Source organism: Callionymus lyra, chromosome 17, assembly GCF_982586985.1.
Source record: "Callionymus lyra chromosome 17, fCalLyr1.hap1.1, whole genome shotgun sequence".
NCBI classification, from domain to species: Eukaryota; Metazoa; Chordata; class Actinopteri; order Syngnathiformes; family Callionymidae; genus Callionymus; species Callionymus lyra.
Genome location: NC_141834.1, coordinates 22,492,535 through 22,506,401, shown reverse-complemented (window position 1 = coordinate 22,506,401; position 13,867 = coordinate 22,492,535). Strand labels below are relative to the sequence as shown.

At 42.5% G+C, this 13,867-nt stretch overlaps 1 protein-coding gene across 7 annotated transcripts in view; it reads right to left on the bottom strand.

Annotated features, from left to right (window-relative positions):
* cobl (cordon-bleu WH2 repeat protein) overlaps window positions 1–13,867 on the bottom strand; it is a 79,598-nt gene that overhangs the window by 61,828 nt on the left and 3,903 nt on the right. For 5 of the 7 annotated variants that reach the window (XM_087812102.1, XM_087812107.1, XM_087812106.1 and 2 more), the window contains one exon: window positions 2,334–2,660. In XM_087812102.1, the coding sequence (XP_087668228.1) occupies window positions 2,334–2,660 (327 nt within the window). Of the gene's footprint in view, window positions 1–2,333; window positions 2,661–3,571; window positions 3,619–13,867 lie in introns of those variants that run through there. The other 2 variants (XM_087812104.1, XM_087812105.1) reach the window with 2 other exon arrangements.

Below are 13,867 nucleotides of genomic sequence, written 5' to 3'. Positions count from 1 at the left end.
GTACGATCAGAACAGGTGAGAACGAGGCAGGTACGATCAGAACAGGTGAGAACGAGGCAGGTACGATCAGAACAGGTGAAGAAACAAACCTGCTCCAGTAGTAACTGTTTTAATTGAACAAACCTCTTTGAGCCGATATATATACTATATTTCACTAGTATATCAGTACTATATACAGTATATATATATATATATAAAATATTGACTTTTTAGTTTTGACGCTTGGTTTACAGCTGACGTTGTACATTGACACGTGTCAATCATTGTTGTACTGTGTGCGATTATTACTGTCAGCAACAACACAACAGGAGTGTGCGATTATTACTGTCAGCAACAACACAACAGGAGTGTGCGATTATTGCTGTCATCAACAACACAACAGGAGTGTGCGATTATTGCTGTCAGCAACAACACAACAGGAGTGTGCGATTATTGCTGTCAGCAACAACACAACAGGAGTGTGCGATTATTGCTGTCATCAACAACACAACAGGAGTGTGCGATTATTGCTGTCAGCAACAACACAACAGGAGTGTGCGATTATTGCTGTCAGCAACAACACAACAGGAGTGTGCGATTATTGCTGTCAGCAACAACACAACAGGAGTGTGCGATTATTGCTGTCAGCAACAACACAACAGGAGTGTGCGATTATTGCTGTCAGCAACAACACAACAGGAGTGTGCGATTATTGCTGTCAGCAACAACACAACAGGAGTGTGCGATTATTGCTGTCAGCAACAACACAACAGGAGTGTGCGATTATTGCTGTCAGCAACAACACAACAGGAGTGTGCGATTATTGCTGTCAGCAACAACACAACAGGAGTGTGCGATTATTGCTGTCAGCAACAACACAACAGGAGTGTGCGATTATTGCTGTCAGCAACAACACAACAGGAGTGTGCGATTATTGCTGTCAGCAACAACACAACAGGAGTGTGCGATTATTGCTGTCATCAACAACACAACAGGAGTGTGCGATTATTGCTGTCAGCAACAACACAACAGGAGTGTGCGATTATTGCTGTCAGCAACAACACAACAGGAGTGTGCGATTATTGCTGTCAGCAACAACACAACAGGAGTGTGCGATTATTGCTGTCAGCAACAACACAACAGGAGTGTGCGATTATTGCTGTCAGCAACAACACAACAGGAGCGTGCGATTATTACTGTCAGCAACAACACAACAGGAGTGTGCGATTATTGCTGTCAGCAACAACACAACAGGAGCGTGCGATTATTACTGTCAGCAACAACACAACAGGAGTGTGCGATTATTACTGTCAGCAACAACACAACAGGAGCGTGCGATTATTACTGTCAGCAACAACACAACAGGAGTGTGCGATTATTGCTGTCAGCAACAACACAACAGGAGTGTGCGATTATTACTGTCAGCAACAACACAACAGGAGTGTGCGATTATTGCTGTCAGCAACAACACAACAGGAGCGTGCGATTATTACTGTCAGCAACAACACAACAGGAGTGTGCGATTATTACTGTCAGCAACAACACAACAGGAGTGTGCGATTATTACTGTCAGCAACAACACAACAGGAGTGTGCGATTATTACTGTCAGCAACAACACAACAGGAGTGTGCGATTATTACTGTCAGCAACAACACAACAGGAGTGTGCGATTATTACTGTCAGCAACAACACAACAGGAGTGTGCGATTATTACTGTCAGCAACAACACAGGTTGAGATGTAAAAAAAAGTTTGGTTACAATAAACGGTCAATTTTTGGAAACTAAAAAACATTTGGAAACAAAAAAAGTTCAGGTAAGAAAATTTAGAAGAAAAAAAGTTTGTTGACATTAAAAGGTTTGGAAACAAAAAAAAAGTTTGGTAACAAAAATGTAAAGTAAAAAAAAGTTTGGTAACAAAAATGTAAAGTAAAAAAAGTTTGGTAACAAAAATGTAAAGTAAAAAAAGTTTGGTAACAAAAATGTAAAGTAAAAAAAGTTTGGTAACAAAAATGTAAAGTAAAAAAAGTTTGGTAACAAAAAAGGTTGTGAAAAATTGTGGGAAACTGAAAAATTTGGGAACAAAAAAGGTTTGTAAATGAAAAAAGTATGGAAACAATAAACTTGAAATAATAAACATAGCAAAGACTAAAATAGAACATTTGTGTTGAACATCCTGAACTTTATGTTCAATAAAAACGGTTAATTTTCCAAAGACTGTCGCGATGCATTCATGTAAGCTCGTAAATCTTTCCTTCGAAAGCGACTCATTTGACCTCAAACTTATTTCTGATCACAACCTTGACCTCTAATGACTTCCCTCACTTGACCTCTGACCTCAGCCTCACGACTCACCGTCCGTCTGCGGTGTGAGACGCCTGGAGTCCATCTGGCAGCTTCAGATCCAAGGTCGTCCTGAGGACGTTGGAGGCTCCGCCCCCTTCAGGTGTGCGGCGCGGCGGCGGCGCCTGTTGCTGTGGCGGCGCCTGTTGCTGTGGCGGCGCCTGTTGCTGTGGCGGCGCCTGTTGCTGTGGCGGCGCCTGTTGCTGTGGCGGCGCCTGTTGCTGTGGCGGCGCCTGTTGCTGTGGCGGCGCCTGTTGCTGTGGCGGCGCCTGTGGCTGTGGCGGCGCCTGTTGCTGTGGCGACGGCGGCGGAGGAGGAGCGCGAGCCTTCATTCTCCGCCTGCAGGAAGAAAAAGGTTCTCTTGACGAACATGAACCAGTGAAGTTGATTCTATTCACAAACGTCGTGAAATAATGTTTTAAAGTTTATTATTATTTCTTTATGACATCATCGTCGACAACATCGTTAACGTCTTAATCACTATTTTATATCAGTTACGAAATTAAATCACTGAATATTTTTCATCGTTTCATTTCTTGTATTAAACATGTGTTTTTTTCCAATAATATTGACTATTTTAGTGAACTTATGTCACGTTTACATTCACAGAAGTTAATGTTTGACCTTCAGTTCTGTGACTTCGATGATTGACAGACGGAGATTTACTTCGTTTTCTGCAACAACAAAATGCAGTAATTAAGTAGTTTTAAACATACTTGATATTTCAAAATCATCATTTAAAAATGCATACATTAACACACAATACTAATTAATATTTAGTTTATTACACTTTATTTTAGACCCTTTTCTATTATAGTCACAGTTTTTTATTGAATTATATTCATAGATATATTTTACAAAGAGGATTTTATTTAAGCTCATAAAATCTTTAAAAAATCAGATTTTCTTCAGCATCAACTTTTCTCTCAACATTAAAATTCCAAGAGAGTAATTTATACATTTTTTCTTTCTTTTATATATTCTTTTATGATTTAATTCTATTTTCTGAAATACATTTACTTACTTACTTAGAATTAATGTCAATATGTTTAACATAAATATAATAAAAGTCATATTCACTGAATTCTCATTCAAATATAACTTAATTAAACGTTTGTTAGTGACTATAATAAACATATATCTTTGAACGAAGATAAAAACAGACTCAAAGATGTAAAATGATTGGCGATCCGTTGATTGACAGCCTCGTGTCTCATGTTCACGAGCAGAAAACAAAGGTTCAAACTCACTTCAACACTCGATCAAATCTTCATGACCGCGAGAGAGAGACCAGGTTCCAGGTTCTAGTCCCGAGCCGACAAGAATGAAGAGCTGCGTGATCGGACCTTAACCTGGATCTGGTTAACCATTAACTAGTCTGTCAGGCGCCAGCAGACCGTTGACTTGTGATGACATCAGCAAAGATCTATAGGTTCACCTGTGACTGATTTATTCAGGTTTATCACCGAAGAACAAGACACACTTGTTTTATCTTTTTACAAGATCAATAAAAAAAAAGTATATTTGCTGTTACATTAATGTTCAAAGTGTAAATGGAAAAAAAAGGTCAAAAATGGTCGTAATAAAGCGTTAAAAACTGTAACTCAGACACGACTAATTGAACAGATGATCAACTTAAAGTCTTTCACTCATTTATAACAAACTTTTATCTCCAGTGTCTTTTCAACTTTTCTAAATCGCTCCAACACTTCTCTCTCATCTCACTCCCTCTCAGTAAACTCAGCACTCATGCACACACTGTTTTCTATGATGTTTGTTCGACATTCACGTTCAACTTGCTTTTAATCTTCGATAAAAATTGTTGACCCTCATAAACACATGGTCTCACCCCCTCTCAGTGAACTCAGCACTCATGCACATATTGCTCAACTTTTGGTTCAAATTAAAGAATCCTCGACTCATAGCCTGTCGTCTCACTCCCCCTCATTGAACTCAGCACCTCTAAATTCAGTATTTTAGAATCTGTAGTAATAATAGATAAACATGTTTTAGTGCCAACATGTGTAGAGAATATATTCATTGAAAACATTATATATTTTTAATTCAATTATTAAAAACAAAATCTCAACCTTTGAATATACAAATTATTTATTATTAAAAGATACTGCACAACAAAAACAAAGTATTTCAACATAAATTCAATATTCTGATGACACTGATATACTTGAGTATATCTTGGTCTGTCCCGGGACTTCCTCCCACTACATACAGGAGAGAGATTCTGCCTCAATTCTTGAAGTTCTACCCTGAGTCTCCTCCGGGTGTCATTTCTACTTGAAGGTATTTGTTATTTTGCTCTGGACATCATCCCCTCCCTCTCTCACCCTCTCTCTCTCACCCTCTCTCACCCTCACCCTCTCTCACCCTCACTCACCCTCACTCACCCTCACTCACCCTCACTCACCCTCACTCACCCTCACTCACCCTCACTCACCCTCAGCCTCACTCACCCTCTCTCACCCTCTCTCACCCTCAGCCTCACTCACCCTCAGCCTCACTCACCCTCTCTCACCCTCTCTCACCCTCACCCTCACCCTCACTCACCCTCACTCACCCTCAGCCTCACTCACCCTCTCTCACCCTCTCTCACCCTCAGCCTCACTCACCCTCAGCCTCACTCACCCTCAGCCTCACTCACCCTCACTCACCCTCACTCACCCTCAGCCTCACTCACCCTCAGCCTCACTCACCCTCACTCACCCTCACTCACCCTCACTCACCCTCAGCCTCACTCACCCTCTCTCACCCTCTCTCACCCTCTCTCACCCTCAGCCTCACTCACCCTCACTCACCCTCACTCACCCTCAGCCTCACTCACCCTCACCCTCACCCTCACTCACCCTCACTCACCCTCACTCACCCTCACTCACCCTCTCCCTCTCTCACCCTCACCCTCACCCTCACTCACCCTCACTCACCCTCACTCACCCTCACTCACCCTCAGCCTCACTCACCCTCACTCACCCTCACTCACCCTCACTCACCCTCAGCCTCACTCACCCTCTCTCACCCTCTCTCACCCTCAGCCTCACTCACCCTCACTCACCCTCACTCACCCTCAGCCTCACTCACCCTCACTCACCCTCACTCACCCTCAGCCTCACTCACCCTCACTCACCCTCAGCCTCACTCACCCTCACTCACCCTCACTCACCCTCACTCACCCTCAGCCTCACTCACCCTCACCCTCTCTCACCCTCAGCCTCACTCACCCTCTCTCACCCTCAGCCTCACTCACCCTCACTCACCCTCAGCCTCACTCACCCTCACCCTCTCTCACCCTCAGCCTCACTCACCCTCTCTCACCCTCAGCCTCACTCACCCTCACTCACCCTCAGCCTCACTCACCCTCACCCTCTCTCACCCTCAGCCTCACTCACCCTCACTCACCCTCAGCCCCACTCACCCTCACTCACCCTCAGCCTCACTCACCCTCACTCACCCTCAGCCTCACTCACCCTCACCCTCTCTCACCCTCTCTCACCCTCAGCCCCACTCACCCTCACTCACCCTCAGCCTCACTCACCCTCACCCTCTCTCACCCTCAGCCTCACTCACCCTCACTCACCCTCAGCCTCACTCACCCTCACCCTCTCTCACCCTCAGCCTCACTCACCCTCTCTCACCCTCAGCCTCACTCACCCTCACTCACCCTCAGCCTCACTCACCCTCACCCTCTCTCACCCTCAGCCTCACTCACCCTCTCTCACCCTCAGCCTCACTCACCCTCACTCACCCTCAGCCCCACTCACCCTCACTCACCCTCAGCCTCACTCACCCTCACTCACCCTCAGCCTCACTCACCCTCACCCTCTCTCACCCTCTCTCACCCTCAGCCCCACTCACCCTCACTCACCCTCACCCTCACTCACCCTCAGCCTCACTCACCCTCACTCACCCTCAGCCTCACTCACCCTCACCCTCACCCTCCCTCACCCTCACTCACCCTCACCCTCTCTCACCCTCACCCTCTCTCACCCTCACTCACCCTCACTCACCCTCACCCTCTCTCACCCTCACCCTCACTCACCCTCACTCACCCTCACCCTCTCTCACCCTCAGCCTCACTCACCCTCTCCCTCTCTCACCCTCTCCCTCACTCCCTCACCCTCTCCCTCTCTCACCCTCACCCTCACTCACCCTCTCCCACACTCCCTCACCCTCTCCCTCTCTCACCCTCACCCTCTCCCTCACACCCTCACCCTCTCCCTCCCTCACCCTCACTCACCTTCTCCCTCACTCCCTCACCCTCACTCACCCTCTCTCACCCTCTCCCTCCCTCACCCTCTCCCTCTCTCACCCTCTCCCTCCCTCACCCTCTCCCTCTCTCACCCTCTCCCTCCCTCACCCTCTCCCTCTCTCACCCTCTCCCTCCCTCACCCTCTCCCTTTCTCACCCTCTCCCTCTCTCACCCTCACTCACCCTCTCCCTCACTCACCCTCTCCCTCTCTCACCCTCACTCACCCTCTCCCTCACTCACCCTCTCCCTCTCTCACCCTCTCCCTCTCTCACCCTCTCCCTCACTCACCCTCTCCCTCTCTCACCCTCACTCACCCTCTCCCTCACTCACCCTCTCCCTCTCTCACCCTCTCCCTCACTCACCCTCTCCCTCTCTCACCCTCTCCCTCACTCACCCTCTCCCTCTCTCACCCTCACTCACCCTCTCCCTCACTCACCCTCTCCCTCACTCCCTCACCCCTCCCTCCCTAACTCACCCTCCCTCCCTAACTCACCCTCTCCCTCACTCCCTCCCTCCCTAACTCACCCTCCCTCCCTCACCCTCTCACCCTCTCACCCCCGACTCACACAAAGACTCTTTCAAAGGCTTCATGTCCACCAGAGACACAAGGATTCAGGGGAGACTTCAAGCAGAAAAACAAGGAGCTCTGGTACCAGGAGAGTGTTTTCCACTGGAGGGACTGAGTTACAAATGGACTCTAATGGACACTCGGTACCAAAAGGTTCTTCACTTGACTGACCAGAGTCCAGTTACAGAACCAAGTTGATGAAGAACCAGAAATGTTGCTTTAATAGGAGTTGATTAGTGTGTGATAGTGTAGTAACAACATGTGTAGTATTGTTGAGTACTTGACTCTGGTGTTGTGATAGTGTAGTAACAAGTATATATGTGTAGTATTGTCCAGTACTTGACTCTGGTGTTGTGATAGTGTAGTAACAAGTATATATGTGTAGTATTGTCCAGTACTTGACTCTGGTGTTGTGATAGTGTAGTAACAAGTATATATGTGTAGTATTGTTGAGTACTTGACTCTGGTGTTGTGATAGTGTAGTAACACGTATATATGTGTAGTATTGTCTAGTACTTGACTCTGGTGTTGTGATAGTGTAGTAACAAGTATATATGTGTAGTATTGTCTAGTACTTGACTCTGGTGTTGTGATAGTGTAGTAACAAGTATATATGTGTAGTATTGTCCAGTACTTGACTCTGGTGTTGTGATAGTGTAGTAACAAGTATATATGTGTAGTATTGTCCAGTTCTTGACTCTGGTGTTGTGATAGTGTAGTAACAAGTATATATGTGTAGTATTGTCCAGTACTTGACTCTGGTGTTGTGATAGTGTAGTAACAAGTATATATGTGTAGTATTGTCCAGTACTTGACTCTGGTGTTGTGATAGTGTAGTAACAAGCAAGTATATATGTGTAGTATTGTCCAGTACTTGACTCTGGTGTTGTGATAGTGTAGTAACAAGCAAGTATATAGGTGTACAGTATCCTCTCGTCCTCAGTCATCTCTGGGATCTCGCAGGATGTCATTCTTCCTTTAGCTGCGGACGAGTTTAGTTGCAACACAAAAACTAACAAAACCCTTAAATATTTGCATGTTAATTGAATTGTATTCTTCCTTCAGCTGTGGAGGATGTAATGACTGCTGCCATCTAGAGGCCAGAAGTTGAATTTCAACTAAAAAAAACAGTGAATCTTGTTCATTCCGAGTGGATCCAGTGATGTTGAACATCGATACAGTATTGTGGGTCAAAAGTCATATTGAAGTGCATCAATACTTTCTTACACTCAAGTAAACATGCATCACTAACAATACTCTCTGGTGCTGGTTCTTCTATTCTTGGTTCAGTTCCGTGTATTTATAGCATGTCTGACACAAGTCTGGACCCGTGAACACACGGATCACATGTTAACATGTTCTTACATCCGTGACCTGCTGCTTCTACTCTGACCATCAACTCTGATCAAATAGTTTGTGTTTACAAAGTAACGACACAAGCAGAGATGCTTCATGTGTTTGAAAAAGATTGTTGAAGCGTTTCTAGATGAATTCTTGACATTGGAACTGAAACAAAGATCTTCTATTCTCTGATGAGACACATTCATGAACCAACAAAAGATCGACCCATATTTCACTCGGACTGTTTTACCGCTGGTGCTACGACACATCATGGCAGGAAGATTCAATCATCATTGGTTTCTACTGAAGCTCAAATCTCTGACGGTCATGTCGGTCCTTGAAGGCAACACCATGAGCGACGTCAGCGATAAGATTATGACCACGTGTAGTTCGTGGTCTCCAGAGATCAGGGACGACCAGAGGAGTCCAAGTACATCTGCTCGTTCCTCAGAGACGTGTCAACGTCCACGTCTTCAGATCAACAGGAGGGGGCTCAGTGACCCGCCTGGATGACCTCAGCTTTTGTTGCCTTGAGTTTGAAACAGTGACCGTGATGAGCCGGAAGACAACAGTCGAGAGAAGAAGAAAGATTTTATTATATGGAAGATTCTGAGGACTTTATTATTATTGATTGTTTTATTTTGTTATGCATTCATCTGCTCATCTGAGCCTCTGATTTAAAATGTTTACCAGAACCTGAGTTGTGTTTCTTTGAGGCGATGACAATACAGAATAAAACATTTTAATGAATATAAATAAAATAGATGAATAAACTGCAATAAAATAAAATAAGAGACAAAACAATAAAGTCTTTAATAAAAATTAAATAATGAATTAATTAAATTATATCTATTATATTGAATTAAATTGTTTCTGTGAAACACATTTAAGTGTGTTTGAAAAGTTGTGTAATAAAATATGTACGGAATCATTGTGTTGATAAATTTAACATAAAGAAACAAATGTAATTTATTATCAGTTTGCATTTATATATATTTATATATTTATTCATTTTCAGAGTCATTTTAATGTAAATAAATATACAAGTTAATACAATGATTTGTATCGTTTGTTTCTTCAATGTCAATTATGTCATAATATTATTGCTATTTTAAATTAAAATGAATAACTTTTAATTATGTGTTATTCTGATAATTAACATTTGTTTGGACTGACATATGCTTTACTTTTCAATGGAATAAAAAACTGAACCACGACTTAAAAATAACTTTTAAAGAGGAAACTTCTCTTGGAAAGACGTGTGTGAGTCACTGCTGACCAGCGTCTGTGGAACATGTGAACAAACTAACTTGTCAATCATCCCGTCAGGATGTTAACCATGTTTAGATCAACATCACACCTGCAGAAGGTGTTTCAAAACCTCTATGACTGCTCTTTCTTCCTTCTTGGCCGTGGACCCTGGACCACACACACACACACACACACACAGTGACACACACTCACACACACACACACAGTGACACACACACACACAGTGACACACACACACACACACACACACACACACACACACAGTGACACACACACACACACACACACACACACACACACACACACACACAGTGACACACACACACAGTGACACACACACAAACACACACACAGTGACACACACTGTTGTCCTGCCAGCATATCCCTGGGTACCATGGCGTCTCCATGGAAACCTATATTTACACCACTCGACTGCAGAGTGTGGAGCTCAGTGAAGGAGCAGCTGGAGGTTGAATGAAGACACAGAGGAACGGAGGAGGTCGAGGAAGTCGAGCGACGATGTGTGAAGGCAGGAGATGGTGAGAAGGTCAGAGTCTCGTTCAGACCAGACACAACCAGCCAAGAGCAGCAGTGGAGCAAGTTTACATGCAGTGATATATTGTTGTTTTCATGATACTTTAACTTCATTATATTGATTTTAATAAACATTTGTATTTTATACATTTAACATAAAATAAATGATTAGATTTTCTAAATTACAATTCAATTAACATGCAAATATTTAATTTTTTCTTTGCAACTAAACCCGTCCACAGCTAAAGGAAGAATGACATCCTGCGAGATCCCAGAGATGACTGAGGACAGGAGGATACAGTACACATATATTCTTTTTACTACCCTATCACAACACCAGAGTCAAGTACTGGACAATACTTCACATATATACTTGTTACTACACTATCACAACACCAGAGTCAAGTACTGGACAATACTTCACATATATACTTGTTACTACACTATCACAACACCAGAATCAAGTACTGGACAATACTACACATATATACTTGTTACTACACTATCACAACACCAGAGTCAAGTACTGGACAATACTTCACATATATACTTGTTACTACACTATCACAACACCAGAGTCAAGTACTGGACAATACTACACATATATACTTGTTACTACACTATCACAACACCAGAGTCAAGTACTGGACAATACTACACATATATACTTGTTACTACACTATCACAACACCAGAGTCAAGTACTGGACAATACTACACATATATACTTGTTACTACACTATCACAACACCAGAGTCAAGAGTGTGTATTATCACACCAGTGTTCATCCATCCACACCCTTCAATGAGCCAGTATCTGGTCTTGTTCACGAGTGAAGGGAGGACGTTCCTCACAGTAACACAAACACCTTCCATTCAAAATCAAAGCAGGTTTATCTTCATGTGGTCGACGTATCAAGATATAATACAATCTTGACGTATCAAGATGTCCGTGTTCAAGATAAGATAAGAACGAAAACGTCTCATCAGAGTCAAACTAATGTTGAAGGAAAGATATTGTTTGGTGAAGGAGGACAAACACATAATATTACACTCATACTTCCACTTACACACAGTTTGGTAAATACACAGACGACCTATGACCTATGACTCAAGAATGAAGGAGCCTCGTATGATGGAGTTCGACTCCTCGCCTGATTTACTCTTTTAGATTTGATCGACGGATGCTTTGACGTCTGAAGACTCAACACGGACGTCGTCCACGACTGGTTCAAACTAGTTCAAATCTTCTCATCTTGAACAGAATATAAACATTTTAAATGTAGTCATTAGTGCGGTGATGCCGCCTGATAAATGCGGATCATCTTACGAAACACAAATGATTGAAAGTGTTAAATTTGGGTGACATGTTTCAAAGAACACACTTTCATCAGGTCATTGGGAAAATCACAAACATTTAGTTTAATGAATATTATTCGATTCCATTATTCAAACGATGACCTTGGCTCTACAGAACATGATTCATTTACACGTTTAATAGACAAAAATCTAATGCAGTTTTCGTTACAAAGACACTGTTTCTTTAAGCGAGTGACAGCAGATGTTTGCAGGAGCCGAGGTCTCCAGCAGACTTGTACTGTTGCTATGAAAACAAATGATCAACAATCTGGAGCCTCCTGTCTTGTGGAGTCTGAGGTGTTCGAGGACCTGGACCGACAAGTATCTGTTTCACGGACGACTCGTCTCAGAAGCAGAGGAACTTCCTCTCGTGTGACAGACACTCGTACCACAAGAAAGAAATCCACACGGCGGTGAAGACACCGTCAGGTCGGGTCGAGAAACTGACGTCGTTCAGTTCGTCATTAACGTTTGTTCTCGAGATGATGTAACGACTTAAACTCAAAACAAGCACTCGAGGCGTCAACCGTGTCTTTATCTCCAACATCACAAGAAGGTCCAGAGAAAGTTGAGGAATGTCAGCCGTGACTCGATCAAACAGACTCTTATCAACCGTTCAGTGCTTCAGTCTCAGGAATTATTGAATCAAGGAGCGACACCTTCGTCAACACACATCAGTTGTTGGTGCGACTCCTGCTCCGGACTCACCCGCAGACCACAGACCCGCCTGACAGCCGCGTCCACAAATAAACGTCTGCAGCAGCTGCACTGGAAATAAAACCCTGAGCTGCACAACACAGCAGTGCTGTGACGACACCATCAACAACACAACAATACTTATGTGTGTGAGCACAATTATTATCTACACAACACTACAAGTTGTTCAGGACACTAGGAGATGACACAATGGGATAGGAAACAGGTGAACAAAAAAAGGAAGCTAGGAAACTAGGAAAAAAGATAGGATTCTAAAAGGGAAACAAGGAAAGAAACTAAATAAAAAAGACTAGGAAACTAGGGAACAGGGAAGGAAACAAGGAAAAGATGAAGAAACTAGGAAAAAAGATAGTATACTAAAAAGGAAACAAGGAAAGAAACTAAAAACAGATTAGGGAACACAGAGGGAAACAAGCAAAAGATGAAAAAACTAGGAAAAAAGATAGGATACTAAAAAGGAAACAAGGAAAGAAACTAAAAAGAAACAGACTAGGAAACTAGGGAACAGGGGAGGAAACAAGGAAAAGATGAAGAAACTAGGAAAAAAGGAGACAAGATTGGAAAATTAAAATCAAACTAGGAAATGATCACTGAAACTAGGAAACTAGGAAACTTTGAAACAAGAAAGGAAAAAAGAATCAAGAAAATTGAAAAGCCAAGGAAAATGAAGGAACTAAGAAAGGAAATAAGGAATATAAGAAATGGAAAAGGGAACAAAGAAACAAGCCCTGAAACTAGGAAGCAATGAAATAAAGAAGGAAACTAGGAAAAAAGATAGGAAACTAAAAGGGAAACAAGGAAAGAAACTAAATAAAAAAGACTATGAAACTAGGGAACAGGGAAGGAAACAAGGAAAAGATGAAAAAACTAGGAAAAAAGATAGGATACTAAAAAGGAAACAAGGAAAGAAACTAAAAAGAAACAGACTAGGAAACTAGGGAACAGGGAAGGAAACAAGGAAAAGATGAAAAAACTAGGAAAAAAGATAGTATACTAAAAAGGAAACAAGGAAAGAAACTAAAAAGAAACAGACTAGGAAACTAGGGAACAGGGAAGGAAACAAGCAAAAGATGAAGAAACTAGGAAAAAAGATAGTATACTAAAAGGGAAACAAGGAAAGAAACTAAATAAAAAAGACTATGAAACTAGGGAACAGGGAAGGAAACAAGGAAAAGATGAAAAAACTAGGAAAAAAGATAGGATACTAAAAAGGAAACAAGGAAAGAAACTAAAAAGAAACAGACTAGGAAACTAGGGAACAGGGAAGGAAACAAGGAAAAGATGAAGAAACTAGGAAAAAAGGAGACAAGATTGGAAAATTAAAATTAAACTAGGAAATGATCACTGAAACTAGGACACTAGGAAACTTTGAAACAAGAAAAGAAAAAAGAAGCAAGAAAATTGAAAAGCCAAGGAAAATGAAGGAAATAAGAAAGGAGATAAGGAAATGGAAAAGGGAACAAAGAAACAAGCCCTAAAACTAGGAAGCAATGAAA